This window comes from Pogona vitticeps, chromosome 6 (genome assembly GCF_051106095.1).
Source record: "Pogona vitticeps strain Pit_001003342236 chromosome 6, PviZW2.1, whole genome shotgun sequence".
NCBI classification, from domain to species: domain Eukaryota; kingdom Metazoa; phylum Chordata; class Lepidosauria; order Squamata; family Agamidae; genus Pogona; species Pogona vitticeps.
This window is the reverse complement of record NC_135788.1, coordinates 57,167,772-57,184,166: the sequence shown is the minus strand read 5'-3', so window position 1 is coordinate 57,184,166 and position 16,395 is coordinate 57,167,772. Positions and strand designations below refer to the sequence as shown.

The window sequence follows — 16,395 nt, the reverse complement described above, 5'->3', positions numbered from 1 at the left end:
GTTACAGAAATGCTTTGGCTACCAGGAATGTTTCTCCTTAGTAACTGTTACATACAGCATTGATGTTACCTGTCTGTCATGGGTTTGGAGGGAAAGTTCCATCCTATGGAGAGTGGAAGGCGGGACATCAGGAGGAGGGGCTGTACTGTATAAATATGTGATGCCTGTGTGGTGAAGATAGGAGATGCTGAGAGACACTGGGGTGTGACGAAGCAGCAGCTGGGAAGAAGAAGCTGTTGTGGGAGTCTGTGTGTCAGACAGGGTACTACTGTGTGTCAGAGTACCAACCTGATAGGTTCAGGTGTCTGTTGGTTAGCCAGAACTGATAGGTTCAGGGTCTGTGCTTTAAGTTAAGGGTTCTGGGTGAACCAAACTGTATGCTTGTATGAGTGAGAATAAGCCACGTTACTTTATGTTATTCACCTGATTGTTTTATTATCCCTGTGTGTATTTAAAATAAACCTTATTCTTTTTATTGTTTAAAAATCCATCCCTGGTCTGTGTGACTTCTTACAGGGAATGGTTGGTGGCAGCTTAGTGTAACTGTGTGGCAGATCCCAGTAGGTCTGGGTTTGTCACATTGATTGGTGTCCAGCGTGTGGGATACGACTGGTCCAGTTGTCCAGCGGTCCAGCAAAGCCTTGGCAAGTGTGCCCAGAGCAAGGGGGGTCTAGTCAGGGACAGTCTGAGGCGCGTAGGTAATCTTCTAGGTGTACCTCACGGGGAGGTGCGCTAGTAGAAGAACGTGCCAACTGGGGAGACTTAGATTAGGGTGCTCTGAGGTAGCCTAGTTTTGGCGGGAAAAAGCTGAGGCAAAACTGCGTAGCAACAGCAAGCTAGCTTGCCAGCTGAGAGGCCCAGCAGAGGGGGGTAGGCTCTGACTCGATACTGTTGCAAGTTAGTGCTGAAGAACAGCAGCAATCTCTAGGGAGAGCTGGTTCTGAGGCAAGAAGGAAAAAAGTGGTCGTTTTATTCTGAGGCTTGACTTTTTAAAGTAGCCTGTTCTGAGGGGGGATTATGCCCTTGACTCGAAGCCAGATGGCCGAAATGAGTGAAGTGAAAGACCCCCAAATTGACCAAGGTTCTGAGGAGGAATTTGGCTCAGTGCAAGGTGACAGCACAGGAGAGCAAGACCCAGAACTCAGAAAAATACTCCTAGCCCAACAGCATGAACTGAGGGTGAGGGAAATGGAGGAAAGGGAAAGAGAGAAACAGCGGCAATTTGAAATAGAGAGAATGGAAAAGGAAGAAAGATTAGAGAGACAGAGAATTGAATTGGAATTGCAGAGAGAGAAAATGGCGTTTGAATTAAAAAAATTGGAACTGATGAATCAGAACAATAATAATAATAGGGATTCTGAGGGAGGCCAACTGTCTAAAGCTGACCTGAAGAAATTCCCTGTGTACCACAAGGGAGATTGTCCTGAGGTGTTCTTTTCCTTAGTGGAAAGAGCGTTTGTGGACTTCTCAGTGAGGGAAACTGAGAAGATGACCATCATGCGATCTTTAATCAGTGGTAGCCTGGCTGAGGTTTATGCCGAGATGCCTGAGGAACTGATGAAAGATTTTGCAGAGTTTAAAAAACTGGTCTTTGCCAGACATGGGATAAATGCAGAGCAGCTGAGACAAAGATTCAGGTCCCTCACCAAAAAACCAGAACAGACTTTTACCCAAGTGGGGGCCCAATTGGTGAGGCTGCTTGAGAAATGGCTATCGCAGGAGGGAACAGAGACCTATGAGCAGCTGAAAGACTTGATAGCACTGGAACAGTTCTATTCAGTCCTGCATGGGGAATTGAAATTCCAGGTGAGGGAAAGGAAACCGAAATCTGTGGCAGCAGCCGCAGAGATCGCAGATTTTATTTCCCAAATAAGAAAGCCCTTGGGTGAGGGGAAATCTGTAGGTAAACCCAAAGAAACCTACAGCAAGTACTCTCAGGGACCAGGGAAAAGCCAGCAAGGGGGAGGGGCCCATGGTGAAGGGAAGCCCTCAGACATGAAACTAAGACCTCAGATTTTGGAGGGAAAACCAAAACAAGATGAGAGAGAATCAAAATACACCAGAAAATGTTATTTCTGTCAGGGAAAGGGTCATCTAATCTCAGAGTGTGAGAAATTGAAGCAGCTAAAAGGAATGGTGCCTCAGAATTCTAGTGGGACCAAGCCAAAAGCTGTGTTCTGTGTCCAGAAAGAGCAAGGCTCAGTCTCACTGAGGGAGCCTGTTGCCATGGCTACTCAGTCTGGAACAGCTACCGCTGCTGATCAGGCTGAGGAAAATGGTCCTCTTGTAGAGGTAAAGCGCTGCTTGCTGGTAAAAACAGATTCTCAGTTGTTTGAGACAGCCGGGGTGGACGTAGGAATACTTGACCGTCAGTATAGGGGGCTGCGGGACACTTGTTCCCAGGTAACCCTGTGCCATCCAGATATCATCCCTAGGGAGTATATAATCCCAAATGAGAGCATGAAGGTGGCAGGGATTGAGGGGCAGGTAATCTCTCTGCCAGTAGCAGAGGTACCTGTCAACTTTCAAGGCTGGAGGGGAGATTGGCGGATAGCGATTTCATCGACTCTGCCAGCAGCCGTGCTCGTGGGAAATGACCTGGCTGAACATGTGAAACGGGTGCTAGTGATTACACGCTCACAAGCCACCACAGGGACAGTTCAGGGGGGTAATGATGAGCCAGAGACGGAAGCAGAGGGGAGTTCAGAAGCTGTGGTGGAAACCTTAACCACAGACAGCAGGTTTGGACAGGAGCAAAAGGCAGACGCCACTCTCCAAAAGTGTTTTGAACAGGTGACTGACGCCCAGCTAACACCTGAAACCCCAGTGAGATTTCTGGAGAAAAAGGGGATTTTATATAGAGAAACCCTGAGGAATATCTCAAAAGGGGGAGATGGGATCAGGAGTCAGCTAGTGGTACCTGAAAAGTATCGCCCCATGATCTTACAAAGGGGGCACTCTGACATGTTTGCTGCGCACTTAGGAGTGAACAAAACACAGCAGAGAATCACACAGAATTTCTACTGGCCTGACATAGGGAAGCAGATCAGGGAGTTCTGTAAACAATGTGATGTGTGTCAAAGGCAGGGGAATAACCGCGACAGGACCAAAGCAAAGTTGTGCCCTTTGCCTGTGATTGACACTCCGTTCAAATGCATAGGGGTGGATATTGTGGGACCTTTGCCCAAGGCCACAAAGAGGGGGAACAGGTTCATTCTAACAATTGTGGACCATGCCACAAGGTATCCTGAAGCCATACCCTTGACTAACATCGAAACTAACACAGTGGCCGATGCTTTGGTGGGGTATATGTCCAGGATGGGATTTGCCTCAGAGATAATCACAGATTTGGGCGCATCGTTCACATCAAAGCTCATGAAACGCTTATGGCAAATCTGTGGAATCAAGCACAAGGAAACCACTGCTTATCATCCTGAAAGTAATGGGTTAACTGAGAAGTTCAATGGGACTCTAATGCGCATGATTAGGGCTTACTTGGCAGAGAATCCAAACAATTGGGACCAGAAGCTGCAATCCCTTTTGTTTGCTTATCGATCAGTGCCACAAGCCAGTACCGGGTTCAGTCCGTTTGAACTTTTATTTGGGAGGAGGGTGAAAGGGCCCCTTGATTTGATCAAACAAAATTGGGAGCAGATCACCCAGGATGACCCACAAGACGTGGTGACTTACATAGACACCTTGATGAATGACCTAAGGAGAAATCTAGAGCTGGCAGCAGAAAACCTGCAAGCTCAGAAGGTCAGACAGAAAACATGGTATGACCACAAAGCTAGAGAGAGGCACTTTGACCCAGGGGAGGAAGTGCTTTGGCTTAGGCCCTGCAGAGAGAACAAACTGCAGCTCAAATGGGCAGGACCATATAGGGTCATTTCCAAGATGTCAGACCTGAACTACCTTATAGAGCAGGAGGAGAACCAAGCAAGGAGGGTGGTTCATGTGAATGCCCTAAAACCCTACTACAGAGGGGAACAGAGGGTTTTATTCGCGATAAAAGCAGCTGAGAGTGAGGAAGCGGAATTACCCTTCTGGGAGGGTAGAGGGGAAGTAAAATACAACCCAGAGGAGGTAAAGATCAGTCCTGCACTCACCCAAGACCAGCAGCAAGAACTAAAAATGCTGCTTAGTAAATATCAACAGGTGTTTTCCAACAAGCCGGGGATAGTGAAGGGAGTGATGCATCGGATCCACACAGGGGATGCACCCCCGCAGGCAGTATCCCCATACCGAGTAACGGGACCCTATAGGGACAAGGTGCGGAAGGAGCTGGACGAGATGCTGAGGGAGAACATAATCGTCCCCTCTTCTAGTCCTTGGTCCTCTCCGATAGTCCTTGTGGACAAGCCTGATGGGAGCATTAGGTTTTGTGTTGATTACAGGAAATTAAACCGTGTAACCACTCCTGATGCCTACCCAATGCCCAGGCTAGACAACCTGATTGAAACCATAGGGGGTTGTCGGTTCATCTCATCATTGGACCTGGTAAAGGGATATTGGCAATTAAGAATTGATCCCAGGGATCAAGAAAAAACTGCCTTTTGCAGCCCTTTTGGTCTCTATGAGTTTCGAGTCCTGAGCTTTGGTCTCAGAAATGCACCAGCCACATTCCAAAGGCTGATGGACCAGACCTTGGCAGGGCTCAATGACTTTACAGTGGCCTACATTGACGACATAGGGATCTTCAGTAATACCTGGGAAGATCACCTGATACACCTGGAGTTAGTGCTGCAGAGGTTAAGTGCAGCAGGGCTAACAGTAAAGGCCAGCAAGTGTCAGCTGGGTAGCCCAGAAATAAAATACTTGGGTCACATGGTAGAGGGAGGAGTGATAAAACCCCTGGAGGCCAAAATAGAAGCTGTTCGTGATTGGCCCAGACCCAACACCAAGAAAAAAGTCAAATCATTTCTTGGGTTGGTGGGCTACTACAGAAAGTTCATCCCGAGGTTTAGCGAGATTGCGGCTCCGCTGACCGATCTGACGAGGAAGAAGGCTGATGACCGCATCCCGTGGACCAGCGACTGTGAGGCGGCGTTCCAGAGGTTGAAGGAGGCGTTAATCAACTATCCTGTCCTGCGTGCTCCAGACTTCGACCGGGAGTTCATCATCTACACCGATGCGTCTAACAGCGGGGTAGGAGCAGTTCTGTGCCAGGAGGATGAGAATGGTGACCAACATCCAGTGTCCTACCTGAGTAGGAAACTTCAAAAAGGTGAGAGACATTTGGCAACCGTGGAGAAGGAGTGTTTGGCCATAGTCTACGCGATCCAGAAGGCCAAGCCTTACATCTGGGGAAGACATTTTATTCTGTGTACTGACCATTCACCATTGCAATGGTTAAAGACAATGAAAACCCACAATAGCAAACTTATGAGGTGGGCTTTAAACCTACAGGACTATGACTTTGAAGTGAAGGTGGTCAGAGGGTCAGTGAACTGTGTTGCTGACGCCTTATCAAGAAGACCTGAAGATTGAAGACGGCGAAAGAACATGGACTATATGTATATAATGATGACAAAAAGTTAAATGTACCTGGTTTTGAATTTGGTTTGTATGAATAAAGGTAAATGGATGTAATGTATATGGTAAATGTTTAAATGCCTATTTGCTATGGTTTAACTTAGAATGTAAGTATAAGTGAGTATAATATGGTATGTATAACTGTTGTTGTGTATTTTATACAGGTTGTTTTTTGGTGAAAAGCACGTTAGCTTTCCCCCTACAAAACAACTTATAAAGAGGGGAGGTGTTACATACAGCATTGATGTTACCTGTCTGTCATGGGTTTGGAGGGAAAGTTCCATCCTATGGAGAGTGGAAGGCGGGACATCAGGAGGAGGGGCTGTACTGTATAAATATGTGATGCCTGTGTGGTGAAGATAGGAGATGCTGAGAGACACTGGGGTGTGACGAAGCAGCAGCTGGGAAGAAGAAGCTGTTGTGGGAGTCTGTGTGTCAGACAGGGTACTACTGTGTGTCAGAGTACCAACCTGATAGGTTCAGGTGTCTGTTGGTTAGCCAGAACTGATAGGTTCAGGGTCTGTGCTTTAAGTTAAGGGTTCTGGGTGAACCAAACTGTATGCTTGTATGAGTGAGAATAAGCCACGTTACTTTATGTTATTCACCTGATTGTTTTATTATCCCTGTGTGTATTTAAAATAAACCTTATTCTTTTTATTGTTTAAAAATCCATCCCTGGTCTGTGTGACTTCTTACAGGGAATGGTTGGTGGCAGCTTAGTGTAACTGTGTGGCAGATCCCAATCAATGTGACAAACCCAGACCTACTGGGATCTGTCACACAGTTACACTAAGCTGCCACCAACCATTCCCTATAAAAAGTCACACAGACCAGGGATGGATTTTCAAACAATAAAAGAATAAGGTTTATTTTAAATACACACAGGGAAAAATAAACAATCAGGTGAATAGGATAAAATAACGTGGCTTATTCTCACTCATACAAGCATACAGTTTGGTTCACCCAGAACCCTTAACTTAAAGCACAGACCCTGAACCTATCAGTTCTGGCTAACCCACAGACACCTGAACCTATCAGGTTGGTACTCTGACACACAGAAGTACCCTGTCTGACACACAGACTCCCACAACAGCTTCTTCTTCCCAGCTGCTGCTTCGTCACAACCCAGTGTCTCACAGCATCTCCTTCCGCACCTTGTCCCTATAGGGTCCCGTTACTCGGTATGGGGATACTGCCTGCGGGGGTGCATCCCCTGTGTGGATCCGATGCATCACTCCCTTCACTATCCCCGGCTTGTTGGAAAACACCTGTTGATATTTACTAAGCAGCATTTTTAGTTCTTGCTGCTGGTCTTGGGTGAGGGCAGGACTAATCTTTACCTCCTCTGGGTTGTATTTTACTTCCCCTCTACCCTCCCAGAAGGGTAATTCCGCTTCCTCACTCTCAGCTGCTTTTATCGCGAATAAAACCCTCTGTTCCCCTCTGTAGTAGGGTTTTAGGGCATTCACATGAACCACCCTCCTTGCTTGGTTCTCCTCCTGCTCTATTAGGTAGTTCAGGTCTGACATCTTGGAAATGACCCTATATGGTCCTGCCCATTTGAGCTGCAGTTTATTCTCTCTGCAGGGCCTAAGCCAAAGCACTTCCTCCCCTGGGTCAAAGTGCCTCTCTCTAGCTTTGTGGTCATACCATGTTTTCTGTCTGACCTTCTGAGCTTGCAGGTTTTCTGCTGCCAGCTCTAGATTTCTCCTTAGGTCATTCATCAAGGTGTCTATGTATGTCACAACGTCTTGTGGGTCATCCTGGGTGATCTGCTCCCAATTTTGTTTGATCAAATCAAGGGGCCCTTTCACCCTTCTCCCAAATAAAAGTTCAAATGGACTGAACCCGGTACTGGCTTGTGGCACTGATCGATACGCAAACAAAAGGGATTGCAGCTTCTGGTCCCAATTGTTTGGATTCTCTGCCAAGTAAGCCCTAATCATGCGCATTAGAGTCCCATTGAACTTCTCAGTTAACCCATTACTTTCAGGATGATAAGCAGTGGTTTCCTTGTGCTTAATTCCAGGAATGTTTCTCCTTAGTAACTAGATAAGAGATAGCCACGGTGGCTCATCTCAGAAACTACACAGAAATCCTAATTTAAAATGGATTCTATTGAGACAGGCTTACCCATAAAAAGACATCTCATCACAGCTTTTACGAGGCATCTGCCTAATTGAATAAGTCAAACATTTACTCCTATCACCCCAAACTGTTCAGGAACCAGGAGAAGGCACACATGTTATTTCACACATTCAAAACACGAACTTTTCTGAAGTAAAAGTGAGAAGAAAAACTTGGGAGGACAGCAAAAAGGAGCCCAAGGTTTACTTCAAGAACCAGCAGGAAAGTGGCGGCCATTTTGTAGGCAACCTCACAGAACAGAGCCAGATGAAATACAAGCACTGGGAAGGGAAGGGAGATAAGACCCTTAGCCCATAACAGAGAAAATTCAGATCTTGTTTTGGATGTGGGGAGAAAGACCATTTCATTTCACAATGTGCTAAGGCCAGAGAAGGGGGTCAAAAGGTTGATTTACCCAAGCCTAAGTCATTGTATTGTTTGCAGCCTAACAAAGTTACCTCAGAAAATGGTGAGACAGTAACTCATAGTACAAGTACAGCTAGGGAAGAGAGTCATGAACAGCAAGCAGAACAGCTGCCTGTAGCTGAGATTGGCCATTGCTATTTAATAGAGGCCAACCTGGAATTTTTTAAAAGTTCTGTGAACAGTATTTTCGTAAATGAGACCAAATGTAGGGCTCTGAAAGACTCTTGCTCTCAGGTCAAGTTGCATCATCCAGACATAATCCCCCCAGAGAAAATATTGAAAGGTGAAAGCCTGACAGTTAAAGGCATAGGTGCAGAACTGATTACTAGGCCAATGGCTGAGGTACCTATTAGCTATCAAGGGTGGAAAGGAGTAAGGAGAGTAGGTGTAGCTGAGAGATTGCCTTCGCCTTGTTTAATTGGGAATGGTATCACTGAGCATGTCAAAAGTGTTTTAGTACAAACTCGTGCCCAGCAGGAAGAAAAAGGCAAAGCAGAGGATATGGGTGAAATTCAAACAGAGCTGGTGAGGGGAGAGGACCCTACAGCTGAATCAGTACCAATTCAGAGCCCACTAGAAAACACTTTTAAAAGGGAACAAAGTACAGATCCCACGTTGTATCAGTGTTTTAAGCCAGTTGGCGAAGGTCACTTAACCCCTGAGAATCCTGAAATGTTCTTCCCAGAAGAAGACCTATTGGACAGTGAGGCCTGTGTGAATCCCAGTGGGGAAGGGGAGACTCACCTCAAGCAAATGATTGTTCCTCTCAAAGATCAAGTGGGGACAGAGGAGCAGGGACACACTGGTACCTTTGCAGCTAATATAGACATGACAAATACTGACCAGAGATTATGACAAAACTTTTACTGCCTTGAAAAGAAAGAGCAATTAAAAGAATCTGGCCAGAAGCGTGAAGGAGGTCAGAGTCCAGGGGATGCAGTGATAAAATTGACGCCGAGCTATGTCCTTTACCGGTCATTTCAAACTCAGTTCAATGCAGTAGTTTGGACATAGTTGAACTGTTGCCCAGAGTTACCCTGAGGGGAAACAAATTCAGGCTGAATATCATTGTTGGGGCAACACGTTATCCCAAAGCAGTTCCAGGGAAAAATAGTGAGGCTCAGAACATTTTAGATGCTCTGCTGAGGCAGATTGGTACTATGAGGTTTGCTTCTGAACTTGTCAAGTTTTTAGGAGCCTATTTCCCTCCCAAGATGATGCAAGTAACCTCCCAAGTGAACAAGGGACAAGGGAGATTACATCGAACTGTTAAAGGGCGAGGCAAGCAGGATAGTGGACCAGGGGAAATTAATCAAGCCCTTCTATGGAAGAGAAGATGGTGGCTTGCTAGCATTGAAAGAAGCAGACAAAGAAAACCTCGAGTTGCCTTATGGGGAAGGGAGGGGCGAATGCAAATGCACCCCAGAGGAGGACCAAATCAGTCCCTCAGTTTCCCCAGAACAGCAAAGAGGAGCTAGAGACATGCTTATTAAGGGCAAGCTGGTTTTCTCCAACAAGCTTGAAATAGCCAAGGGTGTAGTGCACAGATTTGACACCGGGGATGCACGCCCACCGGTAGTTACTCCTTATAGAGGACAAACCCATCTAGCCAAGCTTTGGGGCCAGAAAGCAAAGTTTGGTCAAGATAAGAGGAGGAGAAAGCCCAGAAGAAAACATGCATGGCCATATTGGGAAGGCAGAGGGGTGACCTATCTAAAGCTAAATAGGTTTAGACATAGCCTGACCCTGCCAGTGATGCAAAGGGCAAAAGGATGGCGAGTTAGGTTTTTTCTTGCTAGGCCCTACCTAAAGGGTTCAATCAAGAGCATCATGTTGGCAGCTCCAGAGGTGAAACTCTGTAGAGCAGCCAGAGTGACATGGCGGAAGGAGAGATGGAAGACCTCATCGGTGGCAGACCACGTCCAGAGGGGGCTCGAGTGCCAGAGAGGCGTCGCCATCGTGGAGAGGTCCGGATTTGAGTCGGGGGTCGCGCCGAGCCAGGCGGATGACTACAAGGTCCTTCATCATAGGTCGTTCCTGAGAGAGAGGCTGCAGGTTGCTGAGGAATCCCAGATGGTTGCAAGTAGTGAGTACCATAAAGGTGCAGAGGGAGGTGGACTTCACCACATCTCAAGGTGCACTGGAGGATAGGACATTTCCATTATGGACACTACTGTAACAACAATTTTGGACTTTTGAAGAGGACTTTGATTTTGAGGTACACGTAATCAAAGGGACTAAAAATGGTGCTGCAGATGTCCTCTCAAGAAGACCCAAAGATTAAATAAGAAAGAAAAGGACTCTAGTGTAATGGTAAAATCAATAAAATGTTTATGTACACATTGTTGAATATTATATGCTATGTTCAAAGGAAAAGTACATGTAAGTATTTTTAAATGTTGTGGTAAGTTTGATTGTATTCTTGGGTTGATGTTATATTATATAGCATCTCGTTGTTCATGAGGGTAAAGCACTATACCTTTCCCCCCATGAAACAACTTGTTAAGGGGGGAGGTATGTAGGGTTCAGCCCTGCTCTCACCTGTCCGTCACAGCTGAGCAGTGGAACAGCAGCCAATGAGGGGACGGAAGGTGGTGCTAAAGGGGGAGGGGCTGGGATATAAATAAGGGTGTAGGGTGTATGAGAGAGAGAGATTCAATGGATAGGAGATTTGTGTGAGAGACTTAGTGAGTCTGTGGGCCTGTGAGCCAAAAAGTCAGTGAGAGAAGAGTCTGTGTGTCAGTGAGAGAAAGATATTGATTAACATCTTGTGATTTACTTATATTATTTTATTGATCAAATAAACAAGTTTTAGTTTTGAAGCAACACTTGTCTCCTTAAATAATTGATACTAAACTGAAGTATTGTTGGCAGCAACTGAGTGGAAGAGTGAGCACCTCCTGGAGGCCTGAGACAATAGAGGCTTCAGCGTGCTCGCTACACACTCTATGCCAGTTGAGCAGAGACTTATAGTCATATGTTATATGATGGAATAACCAATATATCTCTAAGCCAAGGAACAAGACAAGGATGTCTATTATCTCCATCTTTATTTACTTTGATAAATAGAGATGTTAGCAAATGCAATGAGAGAGGATAAAAAAGGAGGATATAAGAAAAATAACAAGGTGACCTTATTTGCAGATGACATCTTACTATTAATTAAAAATCCAGCAAGAGAGAATCAAATTTTTTTTTAATATTTGAGAAAATAATAGGATCAAAGGTTAATTGAGATTAATCAGAATTATACTACTACACCATGAGGAGGTGGAGACAGGGATGAAGAAAAATATTTATGAGGGAAAGTTGAAAAATAATATTAAATATTTAGTGTTAAATATCCCTTGGAATTTACAAGATATAATTAAAATGAATTTAGATAAGATGAAGAGAAAGATTAGTGAACAGTTAAAGAATTTTAAAAATTAAAAAAACCTTCTAGTTTGGTAGAATAGCATTATGCAAAATAAAAATTATTCCTAAATTATTATAATTTTTGGATGTTACCGATAAAGATTAATGAAAAATATATAAAACAATGGCAGGCAAGAATTAACATTTATTGTAATTGTAATAAGAGAGGTGGAATTGAATAAGAACTTAAGATATATATCAGAAAAAAGAAGGAAGTTTAGGTATTATCAGTATTAAACTATACTATATAGCAAACAAATTAAGACATATTCCAGATATGAAAGCAAATAACGAAAATATGGGAAGATTTAGAATTTTATAGAAAAGAGTAAATTATGCAGAATATTTTATTAAAGAGAAAATAACAGAGAGATGAAAAAGATAGATAACACCTTTTAAAAAATATGTTAGAAAGTTGGAAAAATTACAGGGGAGCATTAAGTCCACCAATTTCACCTTTGTCACAGGTTATAGAATTAAGAAATTTCCCACATAATCTTAAAGGGAATCTAAACAGAATTTCACTGGATAAGGGAATGATGAGGATAAAAGATTGGATTAAACAAATGCAAAATAGAGAACAGATAAGAGAGATACTTGGATTAGAGGGGATTTCAGGGTTAAACATACTTCAACTAAAAATTGGATGAAAGAATGGAAAACAAAAGAAGCAGAGGGTAGAATAATGACAAAATAGAGAAAATTATAGGAGATTATAGAAAGAGAGAGAAAATAGAAACAATGAAAAATAGAAAGCAAACAGTAAGTGTAATAGGTAAAATGTTAATACAGGCAGAATATTAAAAAGTATATTAATAAGTTTAAAAGGGAAAATTGGAGTAAAAGGGAAATTAAAAGGGAAAATTGGAGTAAAATGTGGAATAAAATAATAATGAAAATATATCTGTAAGAGTGAAGGAAAAATTAATACCTCGATATACTTTTAACCTGTAACAAACTTATAAAGTAATATAAAGTAGTATGGAGATGGTATATTACAGCAGCAAAGTTGCATCTGATAAATAAAAACATACCTTCGCTATGCTGGGGATGTAAAAATAGAAAAAGGACATGTATATACATATATGATGGTTTCGTGAAATATTTGGATACAAGCTGAAGCAGATAAGTTAAAATCAACTAGAAGCAAATGGATTGTGATTCATAAGACAAATAATTCAGGTTGAACTGAAGCTGATAGTATTTGTACACCCTAATAGAGATCCTGGCTGTTTTAAGCAAGAGTTTCCAATTTGATCCAAGATGATTTAATTTCCATCTGCTACTCTAGTTATTAAGCCTGCACATAGACCCATGGCAGGAAGAGGAAGCACACATTACCATTCATAAACCATTGCTTCTAAAACCAAAACTGTTATGTTTCAAACAGCCCATTTTTAATAAGTGGAGAATCTGGTAATTACTAGATTTTGTTTATTGAAAATGTCAATTAAAGAATGTCACTTTTGTCTTTTCCTCTCCTCCAGATGTTGGAGCATTTTTTGAAGAGGGAATGTGGCTACGGTATAATTTTTCATCTTCAGAAAATAATGTGAAAGACTTAGGCAGCAGAACTCTTTTGAGCTCAAAAGAACCAGAGAACGGTGTGCTAGACCTAAGTCTAGAAAAAGAAGAGCTCAGTTTTAGCTTCAGCACTAACAAAGCCCCCTGCATCCTTTTGTATATCAGTTCTTACACCCAGGACTACATGGCAGTACTGGTGAATCCCTCTGGTAAGTGATACATCTTTGCTTGTCTTCCATGTCAATGCCTTTTCTTACTTGAGAATGTGTTCTTTGTATTGGCCTGTCCACAACAATTTTCAAATCTGGTGCCATGGAATAACAGGAAGGTACCTCCCGTTAGCTTAAACAAGTTCAACCTTTAAAGCTATAAAGGTTGGATCTAAGTTGTTTGAAAAATATGCATCAAGAATGGAGCCTTACTCTCTGGCTTGCTACTAAAATGTGTAATGTTGGCAGGCACTAGAAAACAGACCTTTTTTGTAGTTGCTCTTGTTGAGAATGTTCACAAAGTGAGACACAGGAGAGAAAAAACTATTAAGGTTTCTCTAAGTAGCAGAGTAAGTTTTCCATAGAGATGTGGGATGTTTTTCCCACAATTAAGTAGGTAGAAGCAATTAAAACTGATGCATTCTTACATTTGTTTAAAATACATCTAACTTATACTAACAAACTTACTTTCAGCATAGAAAGGCCTGAGCCCTAATTTTAATTGGATACACACATGCCTTAATGGGCTCAAGAGAGAGAAGAATCCTTAGCTTTTCTACTCCCAAATGCCCCTTGTGGTCATCCAGACTGGGTAGGTGCTAAGATATTATGTTTGGAGAATACCAGACCAACAGCCCTGCCCTCCAGCACCCCTCCTGTAGATTTTAAGATAGTTTTTAAAATAGGGGAAGAGTTAATGTATAACATTTTTATTATATAAGCATGGCTCATAGGAGGCTCCTTTATCCCCATCAAGGGGGCACTTCTACACTCTAAATTTGAAGGAGGCACACTGTCTTTTTTCCTAGTTGTTAGCCACCTATATTACTATATGTGTACTTTCTTGATGAGTTGGGTTATAGATTTCACTTGTTCTAACTGGTTCATTCTTACATTTCTTTAAAAATTATATCACTAAGCTGCTGAATATTCCTTTCTACAGGAAACTTGCAGATCCGGTACAATCTTGGAGGCACTAAAGAGCCATATAATATCAATGTAGACCACAGGAACGTTTCAAATGGCCAACCACACAGTGTTAACATCACACGAATAGGAAAAGAATTAACTCTCCAGGTAAATGTGTCACAATGGCTGTTACAGAAGGTATAGTTATAACACTGGTGCCATGAATGGTGTGTTGTAATAATGAAGGAAAGTAAAATCCACAAGGAGAAGATTAGGAAATCTAGTCAGTCAACTGGACCACCACTACCTGTTTTTTTACTTCAGCCATTTTTTAAATTAAAGTAACTATGTACGTGATCCATCTGTAACTGGATACTAAAGACAGGAATGAGGGCTCCTTGTGACACAATCTTGTCTAGGTACTACCATTGCAACCACTTTTAAAAATTGTGTTAGTCTTCTTTCACTTGCTATGTGCTGTGGAATAAGGAGGATGGATTTTCTAAACATCTTTGTTTCTTAACTGAAAATTTGAAATTGCTTTAAAAGGATCTCTGGATGAATTGTCCATCTTTAATATTATTCTTTCTGACAATGTTTGAAGAACTAGGGTAGGACAGAAATACAGAGAGAACAGGTAGATATGTAATAATGTTTTAAGTATGAGATAGTGGAAACAAAATTAAAAAGATATCTGCCACTTTCATATCCTTCATATGACCAGTCAGGCCAGTAAAGAAAAGCACACCAAATGAGAGAAAGAAATACGTAAAACAGTGAAGAGGCACATGCACTTCAAAACAATGAAAAAGAAAACATATGTTTCAGGTCACAAATTGCCTTTCAATAGGAAAAACTAAATGAAACTTTTTATTCTGAATGAAACTTGTGCTCCACACAGCCTACTCAACTGTGCTGTGCTGGACTACCCAGAGGTATTTAACTGTCTCCTGCTGGAGATACTTCTTTAGTTTGATCAAGCATGACACAATGTTTTTGTTTTCTTTGTGTGGATATGTGTGTATGTAGTTTTGTAACAATTTTGGTATTTTCACAGCAACAAGATAGTTCTTAAAAACGGCCTTTCTTGGTGTGTTACTTTATTTTCTTGTTTTGCCATCAGACTGTTCCTGAAAGTTACTTATATATGTGAAGACACTATATGGAAATGGTTGGTACAAATGGTTTACCATGCAGGCTATTAGGTATCTGCTTAGAAATAACAGTGCAATCCAGACTCAAAGCTATGCTAGCTGTAGAGGGTTTGGAATGGGCAGAAACCATGTGTGTTGGCACAACTTTATGTCACACACCCATTCCCCTGTTTGTTTCTCCACACAACCCAGGTTCACTTTTGGGTGTGACATTTACTTTTCAACCCTTTCCGCTGCCACCAGAGGAGATATTCCGCACTATGTCAAATAGGACTCTTCAATCAGTGTTATTCAATTAAACAATGTTTATTAAAGTGTTCACAAGTAAATCATGGATGGTCTTATTTTATTCATTTAATCAACTGTGCTTTGATAACATTTATATTTGCTTAGATAGAATCATTTTAATCAAGGTATTTATTCATTTCTTTTCTCATTCCCTATCTCTCTATTACTCTTCACTAACACAAGGCTGGTCCTAACTGCCTAAACTGCTTTTCTCTAACACCAGTCCCTAACTCATCCCTATTGCTTCCCTAACTGCTTCAAACTCAGACTCTAACTGAAATGCTCTCTAACTGCTCTTTAACTGTCATCCATTCTCTCATATATCCCTAGTCCTGCCTTTTCTGTACAGCCATTAGTTCCTGAATCAGGGTTCCATTGTGATGGACAGGAGTGGTTACTGACCTGTCCGTCACACTGCCCTCAAATCTGCCAGCATGACTGAAGTGCTGATCAAGATCAGCTGGTGGAGAAGGGGAGGAGCAGAGAAGGAGCTAAGTTAAACCAGATCCAGCCTCCTTCAGGGGGTGACCACATTGACCATTTCCCCAAAATTTATATTAGATGGTCACTGATGATGGTGACTATATAAACATAAAGCTCACAGAAGGGAAGCCTATTGTGGAATCATCTGTTTTGAGCAGGGAGTCATCTCTTTTTTAAAAAAAAATCAGCTGGCAGGGGTTGTTTGTACATTCTGATCAGTTTGACATTGCTTTTGTCTCGGAAGGACCCTATGGACAAGCCCAGCCCCTGTCAAAGAGGCACAGTGGGGAACGAAACTCCCAACTTCTGGTTCCACAGGCAGA

General features: G+C 42.5%; 2 protein-coding genes across 4 annotated transcripts in view; both read left to right on the top strand.

Moving 5' to 3' along the window:
• The window catches only part of CNTNAP2 (contactin associated protein 2), a 2,051,986-nt gene that overhangs the window by 1,891,935 nt on the left and 143,656 nt on the right, over positions 1-16,395 (top strand). For all 3 annotated transcript variants that reach the window (XM_073002555.2, XM_078377431.1, XM_078377432.1), the window contains 2 exons: positions 12,993-13,238; positions 14,182-14,315. In XM_073002555.2, the coding sequence (XP_072858656.2) occupies positions 12,993-13,238; positions 14,182-14,315 (380 nt within the window). The remainder of the gene's footprint in view (positions 1-12,992; positions 13,239-14,181; positions 14,316-16,395) is intronic.
• Positions 198-5,672, top strand: LOC144583527 (uncharacterized). Its single transcript, XM_078377430.1, has one exon. It carries the CDS (start codon positions 1,018-1,020, stop codon positions 5,488-5,490), a length of 4,473 nt encoding a protein of 1,490 aa, XP_078233556.1. The 5' UTR covers positions 198-1,017; the 3' UTR covers positions 5,491-5,672.